At 47.8% G+C, this 27,669-nt stretch overlaps 1 protein-coding gene across 1 annotated transcript in view; it reads right to left on the minus strand.

Moving 5' to 3' along the window:
- The window catches only part of LOC137631518 (trichohyalin-like), a 91,335-nt gene extending 64,807 nt beyond the window's left edge, over nucleotides 1-26,528 (minus strand). Inside the window, exons 1-3 of the mRNA XM_068363268.1 lie at nucleotides 26,398-26,528; nucleotides 22,712-22,884; nucleotides 6,211-6,357 (exon numbers count right to left, since the gene is read on the minus strand). Of these exons, the coding sequence (XP_068219369.1) occupies nucleotides 6,211-6,357; nucleotides 22,712-22,876 (312 nt within the window). The 5' untranslated portion in view covers nucleotides 22,877-22,884; nucleotides 26,398-26,528. The remainder of the gene's footprint in view (nucleotides 1-6,210; nucleotides 6,358-22,711; nucleotides 22,885-26,397) is intronic.
- Between the last annotated feature and the right edge of the window lie 1,141 nt (nucleotides 26,529-27,669).

Raw genomic sequence — 27,669 nt, forward strand, 5'->3', positions numbered from 1 at the left:
GAGAGAGAGAGAGAGAGAGAGAGAGATTGTTTTACGTACGTAAATGTAAATTTTAAACAAAAAAAATATGATAGGCTTTTAAAACCTTCCCTTTAACTTAATGCATACAGTACTAAACTATAAAACAGACACAAATATTAAAATGTTTAAGTAAAAAATAAAGATTGTTACTGTACTCACCACGAAAGAAGTTCAAGAAAAACTTGAATGATGATGGCGATGAATTTGCTGCACAGTAGAAATGATGATGATGAAGCTGATGATGTCTTCTACTGTGCAGCCAATAATACTGTAGTATTTTACGTCTCTTCAGACGGAGGTGTCTTTTCCTGGGACACCTCTTCAACTTCTTCCTGAGACACTTCTTCAATTTCTTCTGAGGGCATTGTGATCGGAAGTTGCTGCCGCTGCTTCTTCTTTCGCAAGAGCATCCTGTAGGGAGCCATGTGTTCATCGATCTTGGTGCAGAATTGTACAGAACGAACCATATCCTCGTCCCACTCTTGCGACATTTCTTTCACCTCATTCGCAAGCTTGCAGAGCTTGGCAAGCCGTTCTAATTTTAAGACCGTTTCTTCGACATTTTCTTGGAACTCTTCCTGTGTTTCACTGTCTTCACTGCCCGATTTCGTCAGGTCTTCGAGGTCTGCGGCCGCGTAACTTCTACTGTCTTTTAACATAGTATCGAGAAGCGTCACCTTCTCAGCAATCGTCATCATCTTTCGGTGCTGTTTAGGCTCACTACCAGCCTTAGTAGAAGCAGAAGGCTTGGGAGGCATTGTACAGTAGGGTTTAACAGAAAGTTCAACTTAAAACAGTCGCACACAGCACAGATTAAACTTCACAAAGTTAAGAACGTCTACTCAGCAATACGCGGAAAGAGAAAGTGAACGATGCAGACCCGCGAGAACTGTGATGCTGGAAGTTGAAGATGCGGGCAAAACACCAATCACAGGCTAGATAACAAAACTTGAGTTTTGATTCGTCATCTATCAGCGCTTGAACCAATCACAACCCGTCTTACAGTACATGGTGCGTTGGTTACTCATAGAAGATGCCCCGCGCATACTGAACGTACGTAGATTAAGTACAATACCGTAATAATAATAAATAATGATAATAATACTGTACAGTAATAATAATAATAATAATGATTAATAATAATAACAATAATAATTTTATTAACAACAACAACAATAATAATAATAATAACAATAATAATAAAAATTTACGTACGTACGCTATTTTACGCCTCTCTCTCTCTCTCTCTCTCTCTCTCTCTTTCTCTCTCTCTCTCTCTCGTACGCTTACAGTACTTATTCGAAATGTGATTTTTGCAACAAAGAATATTATTGGATGCAGTACTGTACTACGTACGTATACATACAAAAGATTCATGGAAAAGAAGCACATCCATTACAGTACACACCATTCTAATATGGTATGACTGCATCTGATTTGCGTTTCATGTTCGATTTAATTTTACTACGTACTGAATTATCGTATGATCACATTCTCTTTTCGTGTTTTATTTCTTTCTGTGCTGAATTATATATCATATGTAATGCAATGAACAATCAGTAAGAGCAGATATTACTAATTACAGTATTAATGGAATTACAGGTAACAAAATATCGTATTTGGTTATCTTCAGATTTCGCGGTATTTTCGAATTTTCCGGAAAATCCGCGATATGTATATATATATGGGTTATGGGAAAACCCCGCGAAGTGGTGAATCCGCGATTGTCGAACCGCGAAGTAGCGAGGGTTCACTGTACACATGAAGTCTTGCGGTCTCACGGCAAGTCTGACCGTGTCTGCTGTCTCCATGCTGAACGGAGTTTGTTTGACAAACTTGTTCAAAGCTGAGAGGTCAATGACGGGTCTCCAGCCTCCAGACGCCTTCTTTACAAGAAAGAATCGACTGAAGAAGCCTGGGGACCTCTTGGAGAGCATCCTTCTTGAGCATGGTCTCGACTTCTGCCCGAAGGGCTAGCCCCTTTGCCAGTCCCATGGCATAGGAGCTCAACGACACTGGATTCGCTGTCAGGGGAGGGAGAGATGTTATGAACGGGACGCGATATCCTTGGCTGAACACAGAGATCGTCCAGGAATCGGCCCCGAGTTGCTGCCACCTGAACGCGCAACTTTGCAGGCATCCCCCCACTGGTGGACATGCAGGGGGATTGCCAATCCTAGCGTTTGCGGCCTCGGCCGCTCCCTCTAGGATTCCTGCCTCCCCTGGAGGACTTTCCGCCCTTCTTGTCTTTGACAGGAAAGGGCTGCTGTTTGGACACCTTTGCCTTTGCTGCTGGAGCCGGTTTCGATGTCCTAGACTGATGAGGCTGTTGTTGTTGAGGTGCTGGAGGCTTGTAGGGTCTGGATGTAAGAGCCCTTTGGAGGAGAGAATTGTGATTCGATTTCCTCCACCTCTCAGCTGTCCGTTCCACATCCTTGGGCTCAAACAGGCTCCTTACAAGGATGGAAGAGTGTCTGAGCTTGCAGACATCCACGGCTGGGACCTTCGAGTGGAACCTCTTGGTCACCACATCACGACGCTTCAGGATCGAGTTTGCCCACAAGTTCGAAACTTGGTGAGCCAGAAACTCGATGGTGCGTGTGCCCGAGAGGAGGAAAGTCTCCATGGCCTTCCTGGTGCTCTCCTTGGACAAGTCCTCGGATCACAACAGGATGCCCAGAGACCCCAGCCAGACATCCAGCCACGAAGTGGCCTGCATGGCACACTTTGCGACTTTCTCCTGGCTCAAGATCTCTGTAGCAGAGAATGTCACCTGCCGGGTGGAGAGTTTCTCAAGAGAAATTCCCCTGGTAAGCTCTTCCACAAAATGATGGAGAGGAAGAGCTAAACAAGGCTCCCCCTTGATCTCGAAGTACCTCCTCTGTTGTACACGAGGAGGTGGGAGGGGTTTGTTACCGGCAGAGGAACGGCTGGAGGAGGCGAGTTCGGAGAGCTGGCCCTCAACCTTGTCTCTGGCGCTCTTTACTCACTGGGACCAGGGCAGAGCCGCGCTGGCCTTCGAGGGTTTTTGAGTGCCGTAGACTTGGTCCAGGACCGTATCCTTGCCTTCACGAGGGGCGGTCTCCGGGTCCTTGAACCTGTTGAGTTGCCTCATCAGATTCAGGACCTGTCAGAAGGCATGCTCCGACTCATGCTGCTCTCCTCCTGGTGGACTGGCAGCAAAGTCTCCTTTCCCCAACTGCTCTACTTGGGGGGACACGTGGACGTTCTCCTGGGGTCTTGCTGGCTCTGGTCGAATCCGGGAAGAAGACTTTGGGACGGTCTTCGAGTCTTTGGGCTCCCTCCTAGGAGAGATACAGGACTCCAGTAAAGAAGTCTGAGGGCTCCTCTCTGCCCCCACACGGGACAATTCTCCCGAGGTGGGGTTCCTCCCATTGGTGCCGTGGGAGAATGTCTCACCTCGCTAGACTCTCCTGAGGACGGAAAGGCTTCGTCCACAGAAGGAGAAAACGTCTGAGAGGGGGAAGGGGCCTTCCTGACGGACTTCTTAGGAGCCAATTTAACCCTAGGAGAAGTCACCACGAAGTCTACTCCTCTCTTCCTCTTCAGCGGAGACGAGGCTGCCATTGGTTTGAGGCCTGATCAGCAAGGGCCGGCTTAAAAGCCTGGACGACCGCTCTGATCAGGGACCCAAACCAAGGCTGACAGCTGACAGACGCAGTGTCAGCGACTCCCGCTGGAGGGAAGGGGATCGGGCGATCCTTTGGAGTAGACACCACAGGGCCTGCCTGAAAAGAAGCTGAAGAGTGTTGCCTAGACCTCTCTGAAGATTTTTCCTCCTGCTGCAAGTGCGCTGTTCTGCGCTTACGGGGGGGAGATCGTGAAGACGATGATCTGGATGTACGCGCTCCTGAAGACTCGCAAGGTTGCCCGTGCTGCGAAACTTGGCGGGAATCGCAGTCGAGATCGCGCTGGCGCTCGCGCGATGGTAAAATTGCAGGTTTGCGCGCGGAGATGAAAGCGCGGGTGCGCGTTGGCGCGCAAGGCGAAAGTGCGCGAGGGCGCGCAGGTGAGGGTGCGCGCGGTTTTAAGGGCGAGCACTGGCGGCCGGGAGAACAGCAGCGGGCAGGCGAGAAGGAGACCGACTGCGCACGGGAGAGATAGCGCGTGGGCGCGTAGGAGACCTTCGGCGATCAGAAGTGTGGGCGCGTGGGCACGTTGGAGAGCGCTTGCGCGCAGGGAAAGGATCGCACGGGCGCGCAGGTGCGCGGTCAGGAGAAAACAGCTGGGGCACAGGACCAGGAGGAGTAGTAGCGCGCGCGGGAGAACGCTCGTGGGCGCGCAGTGTCTAGTTCCAATCTAGAAGTGCGCACAGGTGAGTGCGCGTGATGGCGCGCAGGTGATCGTAGGCGAGGAAGCGAAGGAAGAATCTCCTTGCCTGCGCCCAGATCCGGAGATCGTGGGGGCGCATGGCGCACATCAGGAATAGGGCGCGCAGATGTGCGCTGGCGAGTAGGTGATCGTGGGCGCACAGCAGGAACAGGGCGCGCAGACGTGCGCTGGCGAGCAGGAGAGCGCTGGCGCAAAGGAGATCTCTGACGAGCAGGAGAGCGCTGGCGCGCAGGCGAGCGCTGGCGCGCAGGTGAGCACTGGCGAGCAGGAGATCTACGGCGAGATGACTCAGCTACAGGAGATTGCTGGCGCGTTGAGTCCGAAGAGGGCTGGTCCACAGCTACAGCAGGAGAGCGCTTGCGCGCCACTGCGCGCTCGGGCGTGCAGGTAAAACCTGGCACTTAAGGGACTTACTCACATTGTGAGATAAGCCCTTTTGCCCTAAAGGGACCAGTGCCCGTTGGATAATAGGGTGCGTTGGCGCCCACTGCGCATCTGCGTCCAGGAACGGTGAAGGAAAACTCCCAGGTCTGGCAGGCGTAGGAGATCACGAACGATCTGCTGAGAGGTCTAGAGATGCAGCTGCAACGGTCTGCTCACGTCGAGGAGGATCCTCTGCGGGGGTCGTCGAAGGCGATGAACCGAAGAGGCGCCTCCTAACTCCCTTGTAGGGAGAAGGAAGGCCTCTACGGCGAAGAGGAGGGCGAGCCTTATGGCGAAGACGACCTCGAGGGGCAGCAACACCATTGTCGGTCCTCCGAAGAGGAGTCTCTGTCAGTGAACTCCTCCGAAGGGGAGAATTACCAGCAGGAGAGACCGTTGGACTCAGCTCCTTGCCTTCAGCAACATCCGCAACAACAGCAGGGGTTTGACCCGACCCGTCGGAAGCCTCTGCCACAACAACGTCGACAATAGACAGAGGATCTACCTCTGCTATTACCGGCGACTGCTTGACAGCTGCACCCAACTGGATCAGGTCAAACAGGGCTTCCCTGGAGGGTGAGCCCTTAAGCCCCAAGGAAGCCCAAAGCTGCAAAAGATCATTAGCAATAGAGTTATCAATATCCTCCCCGGAGGAGGAGCTGCCTCGCTATGGGAGGCAACTCCCTCTCCCGAACCCCGAGATTGGTCAACAAAAGAAAGGCTTACGCTACCACTTGCCGGCCTCTCACGAGAGACCGATCGAGTGGGAGCTTCGGAGGAGGTTCGGGCAATGGAAGAAGAGTCTTTGGAACCTTCCTTCTTCAAGGAAGCCCTTGAAGGAGAAAGGTCACGCCTAGACTTCTTCTTACGTCGCCGGGAAAACCTCTCCCACTGGGAGGTAGACCACTCCCTACACTCACTACAAGTTTTATCCCTATCACACCGTTGACCCCTGCAGTACGGACACAAGGTGTGAGGGTCCGTCTCGACCGCCGACATGAACGTCCCACAAGGGCGGTCGGGAAAGCCAGGGCACTTCCGCATGATAGAGAGAGAGTGGCCAACTTCCAAACACACAAGCTGCAAGAAAAAGCAAAAAAAGATTAAGGCTGTCAAAAATGCGAGGGTGAGACAGACAGGTCTGATCATCACCCGAGCCAAAAGTGAAGTGAATGAGTTCACCGGTGTGTGAGGGGGGAGGGGTAGCTAGCTACCCCTCCCCTACCCCCTCGCTAACTAGCGAGAGGGTAGTTAACCCTCGTTAAAAATCCAATGGCTCGTCATTCAGCTACGCCGAAAGTAATACCCTATGTAAATAGCGTGGTTTGTATTTCGGTTATGGAACTAACCATATTTTTAAGCAATATCAAAATACAGTAAATACAAAGTAAATTAACTAACAAGCATTCAAACCTTTTGATCAATTTTGCTAATGACTTGCGCCATGTTTTTCTTATTCTCAATTTCTGCATCGAAACGCAGGAACTCTAACGTGCTCTTTGTTATCTGGATCACCGTGAAGACCTCCGGAAGTATTGCTGCTCGTAACTTCTCCATAACCTGCAAGGAGTTAAATGAGTTGAAACTTGTGTTATATGAAAACTGTTTACTATCTGCAATTAGTATCAATCACATTCACTCTTGAAAATGACAAATTCGAAGATAATTTGTATTTTTCCTAACCATACAAACCTTAGCTATTTACAAAGGGTTTACTTTTAGCGCAGCTGAAATGACGAGCCAATAGTTTTTAACAAGGGTTAATTACCCCCGCGCTAGTTAGCGGGGGGTGGGGAAGGGTAGCTTGCTACCCCTCCCCCCTCCACACACCGGTGACTTGCTTCACTTCACTTAGAGGTAGGACTTGACTTGGGGGTCAGGGATGGCGGGCACATATGTGTAAATAGCTAAGGTTTGTATGGTTAGGAAAAATACAAATTATCTTCGAATTTGTCATTTGTTCCGTAACCAAAATACAAACCACGCTATTTACAAAGGGTGACTTACCCCTTAGGAAGGGTGGAAAGTCCCCAGCCTTACTGACTTCGGCTTGAACGGGGGCTCGATCCCTCAGTGAGCAGCACTAGAGAGAGGGAGCCCCTGTACCTCACAGGTTCCTAGCATCGCTAGGAACGAGTGGCCTACATAAGCAGTGAGAGGAGGAGAGTGTGACTCGTCCTATGAAGTTGACCTTGAGACCTTCAGATAGGAATTCTAGGATAGGACGTTCCCCATACCACCTCGTCAGGGTATGGGAGACGCAACAGTATTAAGCTTAATACTAGGAGCACAAAGAAGCATGGGTTACCTGCAGAGGCCGAGGTCAGCTATGCGAGGACCAGGATGCTGCTTCCCCAAGAGAGGGGAGAATGAAGAAAGAAGTAAGGGTCAGACATACTCTTTCATTCACGCAGACTAAGACCGGGTAACAACGCCCTCAACCTACTGCTACTTGTCCAAAAAGGAGCCTGAGGTTAGACCAGCTGTTGTGCAGCCACCACAGGGCCGATAGAAAACGTATCAAGGCTCCTGTGGGTCACGTCTTGCAGGTAGTGGGCTGTGAAGGTCGTTTGACGCTTCCAGACCCCAGCTTGAAGTACCTGCGTCACAGAGAAGTTTCTCTTGAAGGCCAGGGATGTAGCAATACCCCTGACATCGTGGGCCCGAGGGCGACGTGACGGAGGAGGGTCAGGATTCAGGGCATGGTGGATAACCCTTTGAATCCAAGCTGAGATGGTGTTCCTGGTGACCCTCCTTTGTCCTGCCTGTGCTCACAAACAAAGCTCGCACATGAGGACGGACTGCAGCCGTTCTCTTCAAGTAGTACCTCAGACACCTCACTGGGCATAGTAGCAGCTGGTCTGGGTCGTTTGTTACAGAACGGAGACTCGCGATCCTGAAAGAGTCGAACCGAGGATCCGGCACTCCAGGATTTTGAGTCTTGGCCACAAACTCAGGGACGAACCTGAACGTTACCTCCCCCCATCCCCTTGAATGGGCGATGTCGTACGAGAGACCATGAAGTTCACTAACACGCTTGGCCGAGGCCAAGGCGAGTAGGAAAGCCGTCTTCCAAGACAGGTGGCGATCGGAGGCCTGGCGTAATGGCTCGAAGGGAGGTCTCTTGAGAGACCTGAGGACTCGAACCACGTTCCAAGGAGGGGGTCTCACTTCCGACTGGGGGCAGGTAAGCTCATAGCTACGTATGAGTAAAGAGTTTTAGCGATGAAGAAATATCCACGCCCTTCAATCTGAAGGCCAAGCTTAAGGCTGAGCGATAGCCTTTCACTGCCGAGACAGAAAGGCGCATTTCTTCTCGCAGATACACGAGGAAGTCCGCTATTGCTGGAATAGTGGCATCGAGTGGAGAGATACCCCTTCCACGACACCAACCACAAAAGACTCTCCACTTCGCTTGGTAGACTCCCTCAGAGGACCTTCGCAGGTGCCGAGACATTCTCTCCGCAACCTGTTGCGAAAAGCCTCTCTCCGCGAGGAGACGCTGTATAGTCTCCAGGCGTGAAGCCGAAGCGAGGCTACGGCCCTGTGAGGGACACCGGAGTGGGGTTGTCTGAGAAGCTCGTGTCGTGGAGGAAGCTCCCTTGGGAGTTCCGTCAGGAGTTGCAGAAGGTCCGGAAAACATTCCGCGTGATGCCATAGCGGAGCTACTAGAGTCATGGAACAGTTGACCGATAGTCTGGTCCTGTTGAGCACCCTTCTCATCAGACAGAATGGTGGGAAGGCGTACACGTCGATGTTGTCCCACCGTTGCTGGAAAGCATCTTGCCAGAGTGCCTTGGGGTCCGGGACTGGTGAGCAGTACAGGGGCAGCTTGAAGTTCAAGGCTGTCGCGAACAAGTCCACCGTCGGGGAACCCCACAAAGTCAGGACTTTGTTGGCTATCTGAGGATCCAAAGACCACTTGGTACTCACTATCTGCGAAGCCCTGCTCAGACTGTCGGCGAGCACATTCCTCTTGCCAGGAATGAAGCGAGCTGATAGTGTTATCGAGTGGGTTTCGGTCCACCTCAGAGTCTCTACTGCAAGATGGGATAGCTGTTGCGAAAAAGTGCCTCCCTGCTTGTTGATATAAGCCACTACCGTGGTGTTGTCGCTCATCCCCACCACGGAGTGACCCGCCAGGGACCGTTAGAACTGCTGAAGAGCCAGAAAGACGGCCTTCAATTCTAGCAGGTTGATGTGTAGGCACTTTTCTGATTCTGACCAAAGGCCTGAGGCCCTCTGGTTCAGAACGTGCGCCCCCCACCCTTCTTTTGACGCGTCTGAAAACAGAGTCAATTCCGGGGGGAGGACGAGAAGACTCACTCCCTTCCGCAGGTTCTCGTCGGCCAGCCACCACCGCAAGTCCGTCTGTTCCAGAGACCCCATTGGGATCAGAATGTCCGGGGAATCGGATCCTTGATTCCACCGGGACTTGAGCCGCCATTGAAGGGATCTCATCCTGAGGCGGCTGTTTGGAACCAGACGGGCCAGGGAGGATAGGTGGCCTAAGAGACGCAACCACGATTGGGCGGGGAGTTCTTTTCGCCTGAGGAAAGGTTCCGCCACCCTCCTCAGCCTTGCTATCCGGTCGTCTGATGGAAAGGCTTTGTGGAGATTGGTGTCTATTAGCATGCCTAGATAAACCAGTCGTTGGGACGGCTGCAGAGAGGACTTCTCGAGGTTTACCACGATCCCCAGATCCTGGCAAAGATCCAGAAGCCTGTCTCGGTGCCGAAGAAGGGTCGACTCCGAGTCTGCTAGGATCAGCCAATCGTCCAGGTAAGGAAGGAGACGAATGCCGTTCCTGTGCGCCCAAGATGAAATCAGGGTGAACACTCTGGTGAACACCTGAGGAGCTGTGGAGAGACCGAAACACAGCACCTTGAACTGGTAGATCTTGTTGTCTAGGCAGAATCTCAGGTACTTCCTGGAAGACGGATGGATTGGGATCTGGAAGTACGCGTCCTTTAGATCCAGTGTACACATGAGGTCTTGTGGTCTCACCGCAAGTCTGACCGTGTCTGCCGTCTCCATGCTAAACCGGGTTTGTTTGACAAACCTGTTCAGAGCTGAGAGATCGATGACGGGTCTCCAGCCTCCAGTAGCCTTCTTTACAAGAAAGAGTCGACTGAAGAAGCCTGGGGAGCCGTCCACGACCTCCTGGAGAGCACCCTTCTCGAACATGGTCTCGACTTCGGCCTGAAGGGCCAGCCCCTTTGCCGATCCCATGGCATAGGAGCTCAACGACACTGGATTCGCTGTCAGGGGAGGTTGAGATGACGTGAACTGGACGCGATAACCTTGGCCGATCACTGAGACCGTCCAAGCATCGGCCCCGTGTTGCTGCCACCTGCGGACGCAACGCTGAAGGCATCCCCCCACAGGTGGACACGCAGGGGGACTGCCACCCCTAGGGCTTGCGGCCGCGGCCGCCACCCCTAGGAGTCTTGCCTCCCCTGGAGGACTTACCGCCCCTCTTGACCTTGGCTGGAAAGGGCTGGGGCTTAGACACCACTTTCTTAGCTGCCGGTGCCTGTTTGGGAGCCTTACGAGGCTGTTGCTGCTGTTGTGGCAGGGCTGGAGGCTTATAGGGCCGAGTTGTAAGGGCCCTGTGGAGGAGGGAGTCCGTGCTGGATTTCCTCCACCTCTCAGCCGTTCGCTCCAAGTCTTGAGGCTCAAACAGGCTCTCCCCCAGAAGGGAAGCATGTCGGAGCCTACACACATCTACGACTGGGACCTTCGGATGGAATCTCTCGGACACAGCATCGCGACGCTTCAACACCGAGTTGGCCCACAGGGTGGTAACCTGGTTCGCCAAAAACTCGATGGAGCGGGTGCCCGAGAGCAAGAAGGTCTCTAGGGCCTTCCTATTGGTCTCCTTGGACAAGTCCTCCGATCGCAATAGGATGCCCAGAGATCCTAGCCAGAAGTCCAGCCACGAAGTGGCCTGCATGGCACACTTAGCGACCTTCTCGTGGTTAAGGATCTCTGCCGCCGAGAACGACACCTGCCGGGCAGAGTGTTTCTCAAGGGGAACTCCCTTCGCCAGCTCCTCCACAGAGTGATGGAGAGGAAGAGCGAGGTTGTGCTCACCCAGGATATCGAAATACCTCCTCTGCTGAAGGCGAGGAGGAGGGATGAGCTTTTTCTCGGCAGTGGAACGACTGGAGGAGGCAAGAAGTGCGAGCTGAGCGTTGGCCCTAGCCCTGGCACTCTTCAGCCCCCGAGACCAGGGCAGAGCTGCACTGGTCTTAGGGGCCTTCCGAACGTCAAACACTTCATCCAGAATCGTGTCTTTGCCTTCACGGGGGGGTGATGACTGAATCCGTAAGTCTGTTAAGTTGCCTTATCAGGCTTAGGACCTGCCAGAAGGCATGTTCGGACTCTTGCTGTTCTCCTCCCTGCGGGCTGGCAGCTAAGTCTCCTGCCCCAGGAATCTCTTCCTGGGGTGATACATGGACATTCCCCTGGGTAGTCGTGGGTTCCTGATGAATCCTTGCAGAGGATTTAGGGACGGTCTTGGAATCCTTGGGTTCCTTCCTGGGAGGGATACAGGATCCCAACAACGAGGTTCGAGGGGCCCCTTCCTCACGAGACGATTCTCCTGCCTGAAGCGAAGTCTCCCCCCCTGGTGCCGAGGGGAAGACTACCGCCCCACTGGACTCACCTGAGGATGGAAAGGCCTCGTCCACGGGAGAAGGAGAGAGTACTCGTGCAGGAGAAGGGACCTTCGAGACCGACCTCTTGGGAACCAACTTCGCCCTGGGGGAAGTCACCACGAAGTCCACTCCTCTCTTTCTCTTCAGCGTAGGAGAGACAGCCGCTGGTTTGTTACCCTGGCCGGCGAGTGCTGGTTTCATAACCCTCACTAACGCCCGTGCCAGCGGACCAAACCAAGTCTGCTGCTCCAAGGACACAGAGTCCGAAATCCTCGCTAAAGGGAAAGGGATCGGGCGATCCTTTGGAGTGGACACGACGGTACCTGCCTGAAAAGAAGGTGGGGAAGAATGCTGTACTGACCTGTCTTCGTCCTGCACTACCAACCTGTGCTTAGATGGAGGTGTTCCCGAGTGCCGTCTAGGAGCACGAGTCCCTGTTGCTACCAACGGCTAAGGAATTCGCCGCGAACGACGGTCGCGCGGGCGCACAGGTGGATGATCGCGCGGGCGCACAGGCGAGCGGTCGCGCAGGCGAGTGGGCGCGAGGGTGGGCAGGTAAATGAACACGTGTCCGAGGCGACGAACGCAAGCGTTAGCGCGACGGCGAGGGATCGTGCTGCCGCGTAGGTGAGGAAGATCGCTGGCGATGTAGATCCACAGGCGATCGATGACGAGCTGGTGAGTGCAGTCGCTCAAGTTGGCGATGGCGCGATGTGGTATGTCGACGCACTGGTGTGCGATGTTGAGCAGCATGCGCAGGTGAATGACCGCGTAATGGTAAGCGATGGCGAGCAGCGTGCGCAGATGAATGATCGCGTGATGGGGTGCGATGGTGCTCAGCATCCGCAGGAGGGCGATCGTTCAGGGTCGTGCGATGAGGAGCAGCATGCGTAAGCGGGCGATCGTGCAGGGGCGAGCGATGGCGAGCAGCATGCGCAGGTGGCCGATCGCGTGATGGGGTGCGATGGTGATCAGCATCCGCAGGAGGGCGATCGTGCAGGGTCGTGCGATGGCGAGCAGCATGCGCAGGAGGGCGATCGTGCAATGGCGAGCGATGGCGAGCAGCATGTGCAGGCGGGCGATCGCGCGATGGCGAGCTAGAAGCTGGCGAACCATGTTCCTTCAGGAGCGTTGGCGAACGTCGGCGCGCTAGTTGTCGCTGTTGAATAGGCGATACTAAGATCGCCTGTGCGCGCTGGCAAGCAAGTGAACGCTGGCGAGGAGGTAATCGCTGGCGCGTAGGTGATCGCTGGCGAGCTGGTGATCGCTGGCGAGCAGAAGGTCGACGCGTGTCCTGTGAGAGGACAGGTGGCGCGGCGCGTTCACGAGCAGGAACGGGAAGATCGCTGGCGCGTTGGCGAACATGTGTTTCTGACACACGCGCAGCACGATGTTGCGTAGCCACAGGACCAGGCAGATGGTGAGCAGGGAGTTCAGCAGGAACTAAAGGGTGGTCAGAGACCGCAGGGCGAGGGTCCTCAAATGAGCGCTGACGAGCAGGAGAGCGCTGGAGAGGGGGGCGAACATCAGGAGAGTGCCGACGAGCAGGTGAGCGTCGGCGAGCAGGAGATCGTCGACGAGCAGGAGAGCGCTGGCGAGCAGGAGATCGCTGGCAAGCAGGAGAGCGCTGGCGAGCAGGAGAGCGCTGGCGAGCAGGAGAGCGCTTGTGCGCTAGCACTGCTCGCGTAAGGGAAGAATCCCTTAGCCCCGAAGGGACCGTTGCCCGTCGGGTGACGAGTTCTCCAGAAGGCGAAGATCCGGCAGGAGATGGTGAGCGGTCTGCAGAGAGGTTCAAGGAGGGCGGAGCAGTAGGTTGAGGCTGACGAGGAAAGTCCCCCCCGGAGGACGAAGACCCAAAAAGGCGCCTCTTAGTCCCCCTGTAAGGGGAAGGGAGGCCCTTGTGGCGTAGAGGACGGTGAGCCTTACGGCGGAGGCGGCCTCGGGGGAGATCATCGGGACCATCGGTCCTCCGAAGGGGAGTCTCCGTCAAAACACTTCCCTCAGAAGGAAGCTGAGCAGCAGTCGAGACCGAAGGACTCACTTCCCCCTTCGAAGGATGTACGGAAGGAGGAGGAGAGCCTTTAGCACCATCACCAGCAACAGCACCTGCGGCGGAAGGCCCAGCCACGTCGGAGACCTCTGTCACCACGACGTCGACAATAGACAGAGGGTCTACCTCTGCTACCACCAGCGACTGCTTAACAGCGGCCCCCAACGAGACAAGGTCAATAAGAGCGACCCTGGAGGGCAAGCCCTTAAGCCCCAGGGACGACCAAATCTGTAAAAGATCATCACTGGATAAGGCATTATCAATAACCTCCCCCGGAGGAGGAGGGGGAACCGCCTCGCTATGGGAGGCGACACCCTCTCCCCCCACCGAAGGTCGGGAAACAGAACAAGGGCCTGCGCTCCCACTCGGCCGACTCTCCTTAGGAGGCGGACGAGGGGGAGCTTCAGAGGAGGTTTGGGCGGCGGAAGAAGAGTCCCGAGAACCTTCCTCCTTCAAGGCTAACCCCGGAGGAGAACGGTCTCTCTTGGACTTCTTCTTACGCCGACGGCCAAACCTCTCCCACTGGGAGGCAGACCACTCCCTGCACTCACGGCACATGTTCTCTTGGTCACACCGTCGGCCCCGACATTGAGGGCAGAGGGTGTGTGGATCCGTATTAACGTCCGACATGAAAGTCCCACAAGGACGGCCGGCAACTCCAGGGCAAGTACGCATAGTAAAGAAAATAACTGAAGGTCAACTTCCAACCAACACACACGCTGAAAAGAAAAAGCAGAAAATTAAAGGCTGTCACGAAGGCGATGAGCAGACACGTCTGATCACCGCCGAGCCAAAAGTGAAGTGGAGCAAGTCACCGGTGTGTGGAGGGGGGAGGGGTAGCAAGCTACCCTTCTCCACCCCCCCGCTAACTAGCGCGGGGGTAATTAACCCTCGTTAAAAACTATTGGCTCGTCATTTCAGCTGCGCTAAAAGTAAACCCTTTGTAAATAGCGTGGTTTGTATTTCGGTTACGGAACAAACATGATATTTTGATTATAAAATAAATTTTTGAATATACTTACCCGGTGAATATATAATAGCTGACGTCTCCGACGGATCGACAGAATTCAAAAACTCGCGAGCGATCGCCATGAAGGTAGCGGGTGTGCCCACCAGCGCCGACTATCGGCCAGATACCGCATATACATGTAAACAGCTTCAGTTCTTCTCATCCCGCTGGGTCTCTATCGGGGAGGAAGGGGAGCCTTTAATTTATATATTCACCGGGTAAGTATATTCAAAAATTTATTTTATAATCAAAATATCATTTTTAAATATTAAACTTAGCCAGTGAATATATAATAGCTGATTCACACCCATGGTGGTGGGTAGAGACCAGTATTAATACAGTTTACGGCGTATATGCATAGAGTTTTTGACAGTTATATCATAACAAAACCCAAATAAATATAGTTACCTGGTAAGGAAGCTGACTCTAACGATTACTCTGCCTTGTTAGTCCGCTTTCCTCACGAAGCCCAGCCATCCTCTTAGGATGCTGAAAGACTCCCAGGAGCTGAAGTATCCAGGGCGACAACCCATACAACAGGACCTCATCAAAACCCTTAATCTGGGCGCTCTCAAGAAATGACATTTGACCACCCGCCAAATCAAAAAGGATGCGAAAGGCTTCTTAGCCTTCCGTACAACCCAATTAAAAACATTTCAAGAGAAGATTAAAAGGATATTGGAATTAAGGGAATGTAGTGGTAGAACCCTTACCCACTACTGCACTCGCTGCAACGAATGGACCCAGTGTGTAGCAGTCCTCATAAAGAGTCTGGACATCTTTTAAGTAAAATGACGCGAATACCGACTTGCTTCTCCAAACGGTCGCGTCCATAATACTTCGCAGAGATCTGTTTTGCTTAAAGGCCACGGAAGTTGCTATAGCTCTTACTTCGTGCGTCTTAACCTTAAGCAAGCAACGATCTTTTTCACTCAAGTGAGAATGAGCCTCTCGGATTAAAAATCTAATAAAATATGACAAAGCATTCTTTGACATAGGCAATGAAGGCTTCTTAACTGAGCACCACAAGGCCTCAGATCCACCTCGTAAGGATTTAGTCCGAGCTAAATAAAACTTCAGAGCTCTAACTGGACACAGCACTCTTTCAAGCTCGTTGCCTACGATCTCTGACAGGAAAGGTATATCAAATGACTTAGGCCAAGGACGAGAAGGCAGTTCATTTTTGGCCAAGAAAACCAAGCTGAAGTGAACATGTGGCTTTATCTGTAGAAAAGCCGATGTTCCTACTGAAGGCATGGATCTTACTGACCCTTTTAGCCGAAGCCAAGCACACTAAGAAAAGCGTCTTGAGGGTGAGATCCTTCAGGGAGGCTGAATGTAATGGCTCAAACCTGTCGGACATTAGGAACCTTAGGACCACGTCTAAGTTCCATCCAGGAGTTGCCATACGACGCTCCTTAGAGGTCTCGAAGGACTTAAGGAGATCTTGGGGATCATTATTATTGGACAGATCTAAGCCTCTATGTCTGAACACAGACGCCAACATGCTCCTGTAGCCCTTAAAAGTGGGCGCTGAGAGGGAGCGAACATTTCTCAGATGTAGGAGAAAGTCTGCAATTTGGGCTACAGAGGTACTGGAAGAGGAAATGGATGATGACTTGCACCAGTCTCTAAAGACTTCCCACTTCGACTGATAGACCTTGATGGTAGATGCTCTCCTAGCTCTCGCAATCGCTCTGGCTGCCTCCTTCGAAAATCCTCGAGCTCTTGAGAGTCTTTCGATAGTCTGAAGGAAATCAGACGAAGCGCGGGGAGGCTTTGATGAAGACTCCTTACGTGGGGCTGCCGTAAGAGATCCATCCTTAAAGGTAGACTCCTTGGAACGTCTACCAGCCATTGAAGTACCTCTGTGAACCACTCTCTCGCGGGCCAGCGTGGAGCAACCAATGTCAACCTGGTCCCTTCGTGAGAGGTGAACTTCTGCAGCACCTTGTCTAGGATCTTGAAAGGTGGAAAGGCATAAACGTCCAGGTGAGACCAGTCCAGCAGGAAAGCGTCTATGTGGGCTGCCTCTGGATCTGGAACTGGAAAGCAGTAAGTCGAGAGCCTCTTTGTCAGAGAGAGTAGCAAAAAGATCTATGGTGGGTTGACCCCATGTCATCCATAGCTTCTCGCACACAGTCTTATGCAACGTCCACTCCATGGAGATGACTTGTCCTCTTCTGCTGAGGCCGTCCGCCAAGACATTCATTTCTGCACAAATCTCGCCAAAGGAGAGATGTTACTGCCTTAAATGGAGTTCCTTCTGATCCGTGGATCAAAGAACCGAGCCTTCCAGACTGTCCAGTGGAGCTCCCTAACCCAAATCCGCTGCATCTGAAAACAACACATGGTTTGGGTTCTTGATTGCAAGAGAAAGACCTTCTCGAAGTCTGATGTTGCTGTCCCACCAAGTCAGACATGTCTAGACTGAGTTGGAGATTGGGAAAGAGATACTCACTAAGCCCTTCTCCTTGTTCCAATGTTTTAAGTGAAATCGGAAAGGGCATAGGTTGAGTCTCCCCAGAGAGATAAACTACTCCAGCGATGAAAGAGTTCCCACGAGGCTAGTTCAAACTCTTACAGAGCAACTGTTTTTCTCTTGCAAGTGAAGGACTTTTAACAGAGCTTGTTCCATTCTTGCGGGAGACGAAAAGGGCCGAAAAATCAGACACTGTATCTCCATTCCCAAAAAAAGAATAGTCTGGGATGGGGTACTGCAAGTTACGACTTCTCTACGTTCACTATGAGACCTAGCTCCTTGGTTAGGTCTAATGTCCATTAGAGGCTCTCCAGACAGCGATATAATGACGACGCCCTGATTAGCCAGTCGTCAAAATAAAGGGAGGCTCTGAATCCTCAAAAAATGTAGAAAGCTTGCTACATTTTGCAAGGGCCTTGTAAAAACAAGAGGAGCAGGAATGAGGTCGGAGTACAGTGCTCGACAGTGGTACATTACTTTCCCGTCCACAAACCTCAGATGTAGTTGAAAGTTTGGATGAATCGGGATGTGGAAGTATGCATCCTGAAGGTCGAGAGAGACCATCCAGTCGCCTTCCCTTAATGCTGTCAAGACAGCTTAGTAGTCTTCATCGTGAAGTTTGTCTTGACAATGAACACATTGAGCGCACTTACATCTTAAGTACTCCTGCAGTGAACGTGGCTGCCAGATCATTGCAGCCATCCCTGATAGTCTTGTTCCTGCAGAGAACGTGGTTGTCAGATCATTGGAGCCATCCCTGATAGCCTTGTTCATGCATGACATAATTGTACAGCAAAACTTCAAACGCTCGAAAAACTCCTAACAGGAGATGGTCTAGCTCTGAAGCCGACCATAAAATCTTGGAGCGTCTCATGGCCAGGCGCCGGGGAGAGTCTATGAGGCTTGAGAAGTCTCTCTGGGCAGAGGCAGGAACTCCCAAGCCGAGAACTTCTCCCGTGTCATACCAGACGCTCGCTCTATAAGCCAGTTTAAAAGGAGGGAAAGCAAAGGCTGTCTCCCCCAAACTCCTCCTGGTGATCAACCAGTCGCCTAGCAAACGTAAAGCTCTCTTAGAAGAACGAGAGAGCACTAGCTTAGAAAACAACGGCTTCGAAGTAGCTAGGCCTAGTGTAAACTCTGATGTTTAGGCGAACAAGGAGCAGCAGTTACAAAATGGTCCGGACAAAGATCCTTAAAAATCAGCATGATTTATTTAAAGTCCATAGAGGGCTGAGCAGCTTTAGGCTCCTCTCCGTCTGACAAAGTCCCCAAGGGAATATCAGTAGGAGGGGGATTAGCAACTTCCTCATCTGAAGGAACCTAGTCCGACAATTGCCGAGTCTCAAGCAAGGGAGAGACCTGCCGTGGTGGCAATGCTTGACAAGCAGAGTCCACACGCAAAGGAGCATCAGTAGCAGTCAAGGACGCTACGTCATGTAACTGCTTAAAGGACTGACCAGCAACAACAACAGGTGCGGGAGGACGCTCGACGTCAAGTCGAGACTGCCTTGACTGCCTAGATTGAGCAGTTAAAACAACTCTTGACTGCGGTGCTTGACGATCAACGTCAAAACAAGGCAACTGAGCTGGTTGGCGAACGTCCTGAACGTCAACACGAGACTGCGGCAGCAGCTGAACGTCAACACGAGGCTGCGGCAGCGGCTGAAAGTCAACACGGGACTGCAGCGAGTGAGGATCCAAGTCACGTGACTGACGTGACAAATTATCGACATCACGTTTCATAACGTCAAAAGGACGAGTAAATGCTCATTTGGGCGGCTGACGGCCAGAGTCTCGTTTAGTGTAACGGCGACTCGAAAGCGAAGGTTCATCGTGAACCTGCTCAACGTCATACTTCTCCATAAGGGAGGCAAGCTTAGTCTGCATGTCCTGCAGGACAACCCATTTAGGATCAACGGGAGTCGGAACGGGCCGAGACAACGGTAACGTCTGTGTTGGCAAAACATTGCCTTTACCGCGACCCTCGGACCCCGTGTTACGCTTGCGTTTAATAGGCGAACCGTCTTCCGACGACTGCAAAGGGTCAGAGCTGTCCCCATGGCTACAGCCAGGACGCTGGACCTGTCCTGAAGGGACTGACTTCCGCTTTAAGGGTCTAGAAACTTTGCTCCAAGGTTTCTTTTGCGAGAAGCCTTCGGATGACGAGGAGAAAAACAGCCTCGCTCGTCTTATGGTAGGGGCGATCTTGCTAGACACGCCCGATACCATAGAGGGAACGTTTGTTCGTTGGTTAAAGCCTCTCGTCCCCATAAGTCCTACGACATTACTTCTCCCTGGTAGCATGGGAGCCTGAAAGAGGTCTCGGACTAGGTGAACGACAAGCACGAACAGACGAACCCTCGGTAGCAACACTAAAAAACACTTTGCGCAATTATCACTTTATCACTACGATTTTCTGTTTTTGCACTTACTTCACTGATATCGTATTTTTCAATAATTTCACATTAGGCATGAATAAAACTGATTTCTACCTGAAGCACGCAATTCTCCCTTACATCAAAAGGTTATAATTGCGAAATGAGTCGTATAATGTAAGCACATTAGTACAAGCAAAAATCAGTAAACATATATATCGAATAAAACGGAAATATATAAAGTTAAAAGGATCAGTGACTGGGGAGGAGACTAAACACTAGTTCATTAAAGACTACGTTTTCAATCTCTCACCGTACAGTGCCTTGGGACGAGAATAAAAACTAAAAACGTTTTATCCTTTCTCCCCGTACAGAGACTTGGGACGAGAGTAAAAAAAAAACTGAATTGAGAACAACATTACTCGCTTGGGACGAGAATAAAGATCGGAACGTTCTCTCTTCCTCTCTCTCTCTCTTGATTTCACACAGAAGAGAAAAAACCCACTCACCCTTCGTCAATAAACAGGTTATTTGACCAAAGGAAAAAACTGAAAGGACTAAGAAATTGAAAATTAACAAGTTCCTTTAAATTAGTATTTAAAACACTTCAGTTTGAAAGAAGAATGAACAAAACGTCAAAATCGATTTACTCTTTCTGCAAAGTGAAACCGTGATTCTCTCTTCCTCTATTGTAACGATAGAGCGCAAACTGCGTAGCATAAATAAACCAAACGTTAGTTCATCTTTGAAACAGCACGAAGACTATTCAAAGAAAATCTTTCATAAAATATCTACTAAAAAATATTCATTTCATAACTCTGACAGAGCAAATGATTTAAACTTAACGAAAATAAAAGTTGAATGGGCTCAACGTTGTTTAACTTCGGTTTCCAAGTTAGGACCGCCTACTCTCGGACTAGGGGAGGAATAGGTAAGGCCGCATATAAACAAAACATAAAATTTATCTTGATGTTTAGTATAAATGGAAAGCTAATCGAAGAGGCCTAATAAAGGCAGGTGAGATATAAAATATATAGAGGAAAATCTATAATTAACAACAACAATTTATAACGTGATAAGATAATTGCTAAAAGCCTAAAACACACTTCCGTACACTAAGGCAAGGGTCGGCCATCTTTACTCTATGGAAAAAAACCAGAGATAAAAGAGCAAGGGCAAAACACTTTTACTCTCCTTTCAAAAGCATTTCTTTTGAGGATAGTATTGAATAATCCAACACGGCGAAAGCAATAAAACCAAAACCAAGTACTTCACCAATTCGGTAGAAAACTCGAGGTCATAATAGCGTGTGGAATCGACTTGTCGATGAAACCGACAGAGAAGAACTGGAGCTGTTTACATGTATATGCGGTATCTGGCCGATAGTCGGCGCTGGTGGGCACACCCGCTACCTTCATGGCGATCGCTCGCGAGTTTTTTAATTCTGTCGAGCCGTTGGAGACGTCAGCTATTATATATTCACCGGCTAAGTTTAATATTTAAAAATAAATTATATCAGTATTTACTATTGAAAACACTTCAAATGCACAATATTCAATAGAATCATTATGTGGACTTTCTAAACAGAATTCCTTCTAATAATAAATGGGATTTAATATCAAAATATCAACATGCCTTAACTTTAAATGTTTAAAAGTAGACTGCAGAATGTGTAGGCAGATTAATCTAAAAAGACAGGAGTAAGGCATTGATCTCAATATATCCTTAAAAAATATGGGTGTGATTCATTATAATGAAAACATTTTGGGAAATATCACACAAGTATACACAACAAACTTGACCTGATGTTACATTTGACACCTACTAATTTCTTAGGACACTTAAAGGAACAACTGCACTGTTTCTCATCATAATATAAATGAAATTACATTGCTATATAGAAGGGAAGTCAGTAGAGCACAGAGTTTCAAAATTGAATCACTTCCATGTCTGAACATAACAATTAATCCATGAAAGTTTCACTACTCTATAAGCAATATTGTGACTTCCGTCACAGCAGCTTATTTCTCAACCTTGACAGTTTACCTCAGACTTTCAAAAGTTAATCCCTTCCATGTCTCAAGATATCAATTAATCCCTGAAAGTTTCAATACTCTATGAGCAAAATTGTGGCCAGGAACTTGTTCACACAGAAACAGACAAACCAGGGCAAAAATATAACCTCCTCCAAACTTTGTTGGCAGCATTGTCGCCTGAAAATAAAATATCAAGTTCTCAATGAAGAGAGGGATGGGGACTACCTGCTTCTCTGGGGGCACTTCACCAATAGCATGCCAAACAGGTAGTCGGAGTCGTCTTTCTTCTTGTAATCCCGCAGGAGGAGGGAGACTGAGAAGGTTCAGAAGCTAAAGTACCAGAGGGAGAGAAGAGAGGTTCACCAGATTCCTTCAATTTTGAGGAACACCCCGAAGACAAAGAATATCCCTTTGACTTCTTCCAACTTTTGCTTAACTCCAGCAACTGTGAAGACAGCTAATCCCCACACTCCTTACAAGGGGATGACTGCATGCAGTCATGACCTCTGCAAGAAGGGCAAAAAGAATGGGGTATTCACGTTAATCCTGCTCAAAGTGACGCATTTGCGGACCGATACACCAGGGCAGGTCTGCATGCATGCATGTAGGTTCTCCATAATGTAATCAAACAACACTGGAAAAAGAAATAAAATGAAAGAAAACAGCCAAGTTTGGTCACACTGAGAGTACGTCCGTACTGCTCGGCATTTGAAGTCAAAGTGAGTACTCAGTGGGCTGGCCAGAAACTACCGACACCAAGTTATAAAGTTTAACAGCCAAGTTTTCAGCTCTGCTAAAACCATACACCTTTTAAAGAATTGGGTTTTGTATTCGTGTAGGAATAAAAGACGCTTATGCCAAAATGTCAAATGACATAGGAGATATCAAAGGTATCAACAAAAGACACCATTCCATCTTGCAAGGTGCACATATGTTACAGACTCAGAATTAAGAGTGTATGATTAATAAGATAGTAAAAGCATAAGTTAAAACATGGAAAAGATAGTCTAGTGACTAAAGTGGTCACAGTTTTTTGAGAATGGGCAATCCTGTGGAATTCTCGTGATGATACTTTAATTGTCAATTACTGTTCCTTACCTATAGCATTTTGGTTATTAACACCTAACTAAACACCAAATCATAAATATAAATAACATCAATAATTCATGAAAAACACTTTCTTGTACTGTAATATGAAAAGGAAATCTATTTTAATTAAGTTTCCTCTAATACCCAATAACATATCACTATACTGTGCTTATATTACTTTAAAGATAACACAAAGCACAAAGTACTTTACCTCCCAATTTGATATGGATTGTCCAGACTTTAACTGAGGTAGAGTTACAGTAATGCTGAGCCTGGCAATTGGTTTCAGATATAAACCAGAAGTTCTTGAAAGCTCAATGAAATCACTTGTATCTGCGCATTCCTGCACATTCTTCAGGCGATGTGATTTATCCATAATGTAGTCTGGAAGAAAGAGGAAAAGTTAGATTTTTATTATATATTAAAAGTTCATAAACCATATCTTAATGCTGAAAACATAAAAGTAAAAGTAATACCATGAAGTAACAGCATCAACTTTAATCTGTAACATTAACAGAAACTCAGACCTGCAACACCCAAACATAACCGTAAGTATAGAAGAAATTTGATGCTCAAAACTAAACAATTTTCAAAATCAATATGAAAAATTCTTGAAGATATTTGTATTTTTCCTAATTATACAAAGCCGAGTCCTTTACTATACACTTATTCTTAGGGTAAGGTAAGGATATGGCAGTCTAAAACCCTGATTCTCACCTGGGGTTCCCCGCATTATTGTTAGGGGTTATATAGGGGGGTGGTATTTGGAAAACAGTACGGTACTTTGGTAGAGGATAACCCTTTTACCCCCAAAGGATGTACTGGTACGTTTCACAAAAGCCATCCCTTTACCCCCATGGACGTACCGGTACATCCTTGCAAAAAAAATGCTATAAAAAATTTTTTTTTCCATATTTTTGATAATCTTTTTTAAAAATTCGGGCATTTTCCAAGAGAATGAGACCAACCTGACTTCTCTATGACAAAAATTAAGGCTGTTAGAGCAATTTAAAAAAAAATATACTGCAAAATGTGCTGGGAAAAAAATAACCCCCTGGGAGTTAAGGGTTGGAAATTTCCAAATAGCCTGGGGGTTAAAGGGTTAACATCAGAACAATAAAACAAGAAAACTAACAGAAAAAAATGGGGCTTATATGCAAAAACAACAGATTCATTATAGAACAGTGCAATATTAGTTAGGACATTAGAACTCACATAATTGAATAGATCTTTGCAAATACAGTACACTATTTTGAATACCATACACTACTGGCAAAAACCCTATGAACGAAGTTGCAGATCTTAATAAAAAATTTACGCTTTGCTCCTTTTGTCATTTCAGCACATACCACATGAGCCTTCCTCCATCCGGTAGTTCAGAAAACAATAGAAGGTGGTGCTTCTGTTGTAAGTCACTTGTTCGAACAGAATAAAGGGCCCAAAGTTTTATATTCTAAACCACTTGCTTATTTGCTTTCAATATTATAATTATTTTATTCATATTTTATTTATCATGTCAATAATGAAAGGTTAGGTTAGGGTAGATATGTGTGTGATATATTTAGTCAGATAATGGGAAATTAAAGCCAAATTCATATTTGAAAAGAGGCTAGAACGGGAAGCTACAACTGGCTCTTTGATTAAATTTGCATAATTGAACTAGGAGACAAATTAGATGAACAAAATGCAAAAAAAAACTAGCCCACAGGAATAAAATGTATAGCAAAACATGTTCCTCTTGCCAGAATATAAGAACAAAGAGACAACATTAAATCGCAAGTGAAGCAAGCTTCGGCAGAGCAAAAACCAATTGAGTGATAAATTAGAGAAGTAAAATAACACCAAAACACAAGCCCATGGCCTAACGTGCGCAGCGAAACATGTTCCACTTACCAAGGCTTGGGAACAATTAGATAATTTTTACCCGCGAGTGGAACAAGCTACAGCGGAACCAAAACCAATAAATAATTACTATTGAATATGGTCAATTACCTAAGGAAGTATTCGTAGTATGTTTAACATGGCTATGAACAACTCCATGGAAAATGGAATTGAAAAATTACGTTTTCTATGTGTCCAGAAGTCCTGGCAAATAAAAGCTTTTGAATACGATAACTTTTCCTAATAACGATTACTGTTTTTTCTTTTATGATGACTGGCAGAAACCAAAAAGTATAAAAAAGTTAATTCAAATATCATAAATTTAGACTGGTACATGGTATATAAGGTGTTTCAAATGTAATTGATACAGATACCTAGGGCAAACCCATAGCTTTTCAGTTATTGCAGTTGACACCCAAAGCTTAAAAACTATGGATTACTGACAGAAAACATTATGAAAATCTTCAAAACGCCATAAAATACTCTATAATTTCAACAAAATGGCTGAGTGGAATCTTACTGATATTTTACAGTTTTTGTGTACAATCTACTTTCAAAATGTGGTTTTTCAGTCATAACTATTAGAATTTTAGGTAGTATGTAGGTGGTTGGGGCACTGATTTTTTTTATTGCAAAAATACTCGCCCACTTGGCTAACGTGTAGTGTAACATGTACAACTTGCCAAAACAGAGGAGCAATAAAATAATGGGAGCCTTTGTATATCGGCGGCCAGAGTTCTTTACAAAAACACCAACTAACCTAAACTAGCCTAAACCTTATCTACTTACTTAACGCGGGAAATTACAGCCGCCAACCCCCCCCCCCCCCCCCTTATACAGTACAGTACTGCCGTATTCTTAGCCGGCTGTAACATATATAAAGGTGGCCGCTATCATACATACACCCCAAATAGTTTTATTGCAAGCATAATGAGCCACGGCAGAGCGATGAATAGTCAGCGAATAGTTAGCTTTAGTTCATTAACCAACATACTTGTAGATACAATAAAATATGTGACGATTAACACGGACGGGATGGGATCTTGTTTTCTATGCAACCAGCATAGAATGGGCTAGAATTAAAAAAAAATGGTGGCTTCCCCAAATTATTTGTATGAGAAAAAGGGCATCAACTAACCTAACCTTTCCCCATAACCTAACCTACAAGCCATGTCCTTACCTACTTACCTAACGGGGGGAGGGGGCCTAATGAAACCCTGCAACTCCCTTACACTGCCATATTCTAAGTCAGCTGCCATCCTACATACCGGTAGCCGCTATCGTACATACACCCCAAATTGAATATAGGTGACGACGAACACGGACGGGATGGGATCTCGTTTTCTATGCAAGCAGCATGGAATGGGCTATAATTTTAAATATGTTCGCTTCCCAAATCTATTTGTATAAGAAAAGTTCAAAGTGCCTATAAACACACCATAAAAACTAATTAGTTATGGGGTGTATGTATGATAGCGACCACCTGTATGTATCATTATGTCTAACTTAGAATACGGTAATGTAACGGGTGGTACAGGAGGGCATTAGCCCCCCGTTAAGTAAGTAGGTAAGGACACGGCTTGTAGGTTTGGTTAGGGGGGAAAGTTTAGGTCACTTGATGTATATTTCTAATCAACGTGTGAGGAACTGGCCGCTGATACACAAAGTCTCCTTAGTTTTTCCACTAGAAATATTGTATTACAGTAATTATTCATTCGTAGTACTTGGTATATTTTGTAGCCTAAATAGGCCAACGTCGGAAGTACTTATAATATTCACTCTCCATTTACCTTGAGCAGCCTAGGCATATTTCAAACAAGAACTTTGGTAGTCTCACACGTAACAGGCTGGTTTAATTGAGTATCTTAAGAGTCAAATACATATATATACTAATACACTTTGCCACCGTGAGTATTCGGTACGCCAAAACACCTACTGTACTAACCCGGCCTGTCTTAATACGCCCAGGCTAAAATGTACGTTTAATATAGAAGAAAAACCATAAAAAACACTCACCTTACAAACCGCAGTGTCGAAAAACAAATTCAACGGTTTATGTAGAGTAAAATCATATTTCAGACTGAAAAATATGAAAAATACGTTCTGAGGTAGTTGTCAAACAACACACTAATGGCGGTGAGGAGTTTGTTTACATGACGCCAGTGGCATCTAGTGGCCGCAATTGGTACTATGGACATGAGAGTGAATTAAATGCCTCTGTAACGGCTCTCTCGCTGCCACCTGCCACCATCTCTCTCTCTCTCTCTCTCTCTCTCTCTCTCTCTCTCTCTCTCTCTCTCTCTCTCTCTCTCTCTCTCTCTCTCGCCTCTGCGGGTTTGTTTGCTTACAGGTAGTAGGTTGGTCAAAACACCAGCCACCCGTTTTGATACCACCGCTAGAGTTTTATGGGGTCCTTTGACTGGCCAGACAGTACTCCATTGGTGCCTTCTCTCTGGTTACGGTTCATTTTCCCTTCGCCTACACATACACCGAATCGTCTGGCCTATTCTTTACATATTCTCCTCTGTCATCATACACCTGACAAGGATGAGACTACCCAACCATTCTTCTTCAACCGAAAGGTCATTGCACTGTCATTGTTCAGTAGCCATTTTCCTCTAGGTAAGTGTAGAAGAGACTCTTAAGCTATGGCAAGCAGCTCTTCTAGGAGAAAGACCCTCCAAAATCAAACCATTGTTCTCTAGTCTTGGGTAGTGCTATAGCCTCTGTGCCATGGTCTCGCACTGTCTGGGGTTAGAGTTCTCTTGCTTGAGGGTACACTCGGGTGTACTATTCTATCTTATTTTTCTTCCTTTTGTTTTGTTAAAGTTTTTATAGTTCATATAGGAGCTATCTATTTTGATGTTATTGGTCTTAAAATATTTTTATTTTTTTTTCTTGCTTCCTTTCCTCATTGGGCTATTTTTCCCTGTTGGAGCCCCTGGGCTTATAACATCCTGCTTTTCCAGATGGGGTTGTCGCTTTGCAAGTAATAATAATAATAATAATAATAATAATAATAATAATAATAATAATAATAATAATAATAATGATAATAATAATAAAAATATCAATAATAATAATTTATACATAGTTCAGGTCATTCACAATTTTTCCAAGAATATTTTGCTAACAGGATGTCAAACTTGTTAACATAAGAATACTTAAAGCCAAGATGTATCTCTATTGTAGGTTCTAGAGCTTTTAAATATGACCCATATAACCTAGAATGGTAAATAAAAAAATATTTAACAACCTCCCACTAGACATTCAAAAGTCTGAAGATAT

The sequence above is a fragment of the Palaemon carinicauda genome, chromosome 40 (genome assembly GCF_036898095.1).
Source record: "Palaemon carinicauda isolate YSFRI2023 chromosome 40, ASM3689809v2, whole genome shotgun sequence".
Lineage (NCBI taxonomy): Eukaryota > Metazoa > Arthropoda > Malacostraca > Decapoda > Palaemonidae > Palaemon > Palaemon carinicauda.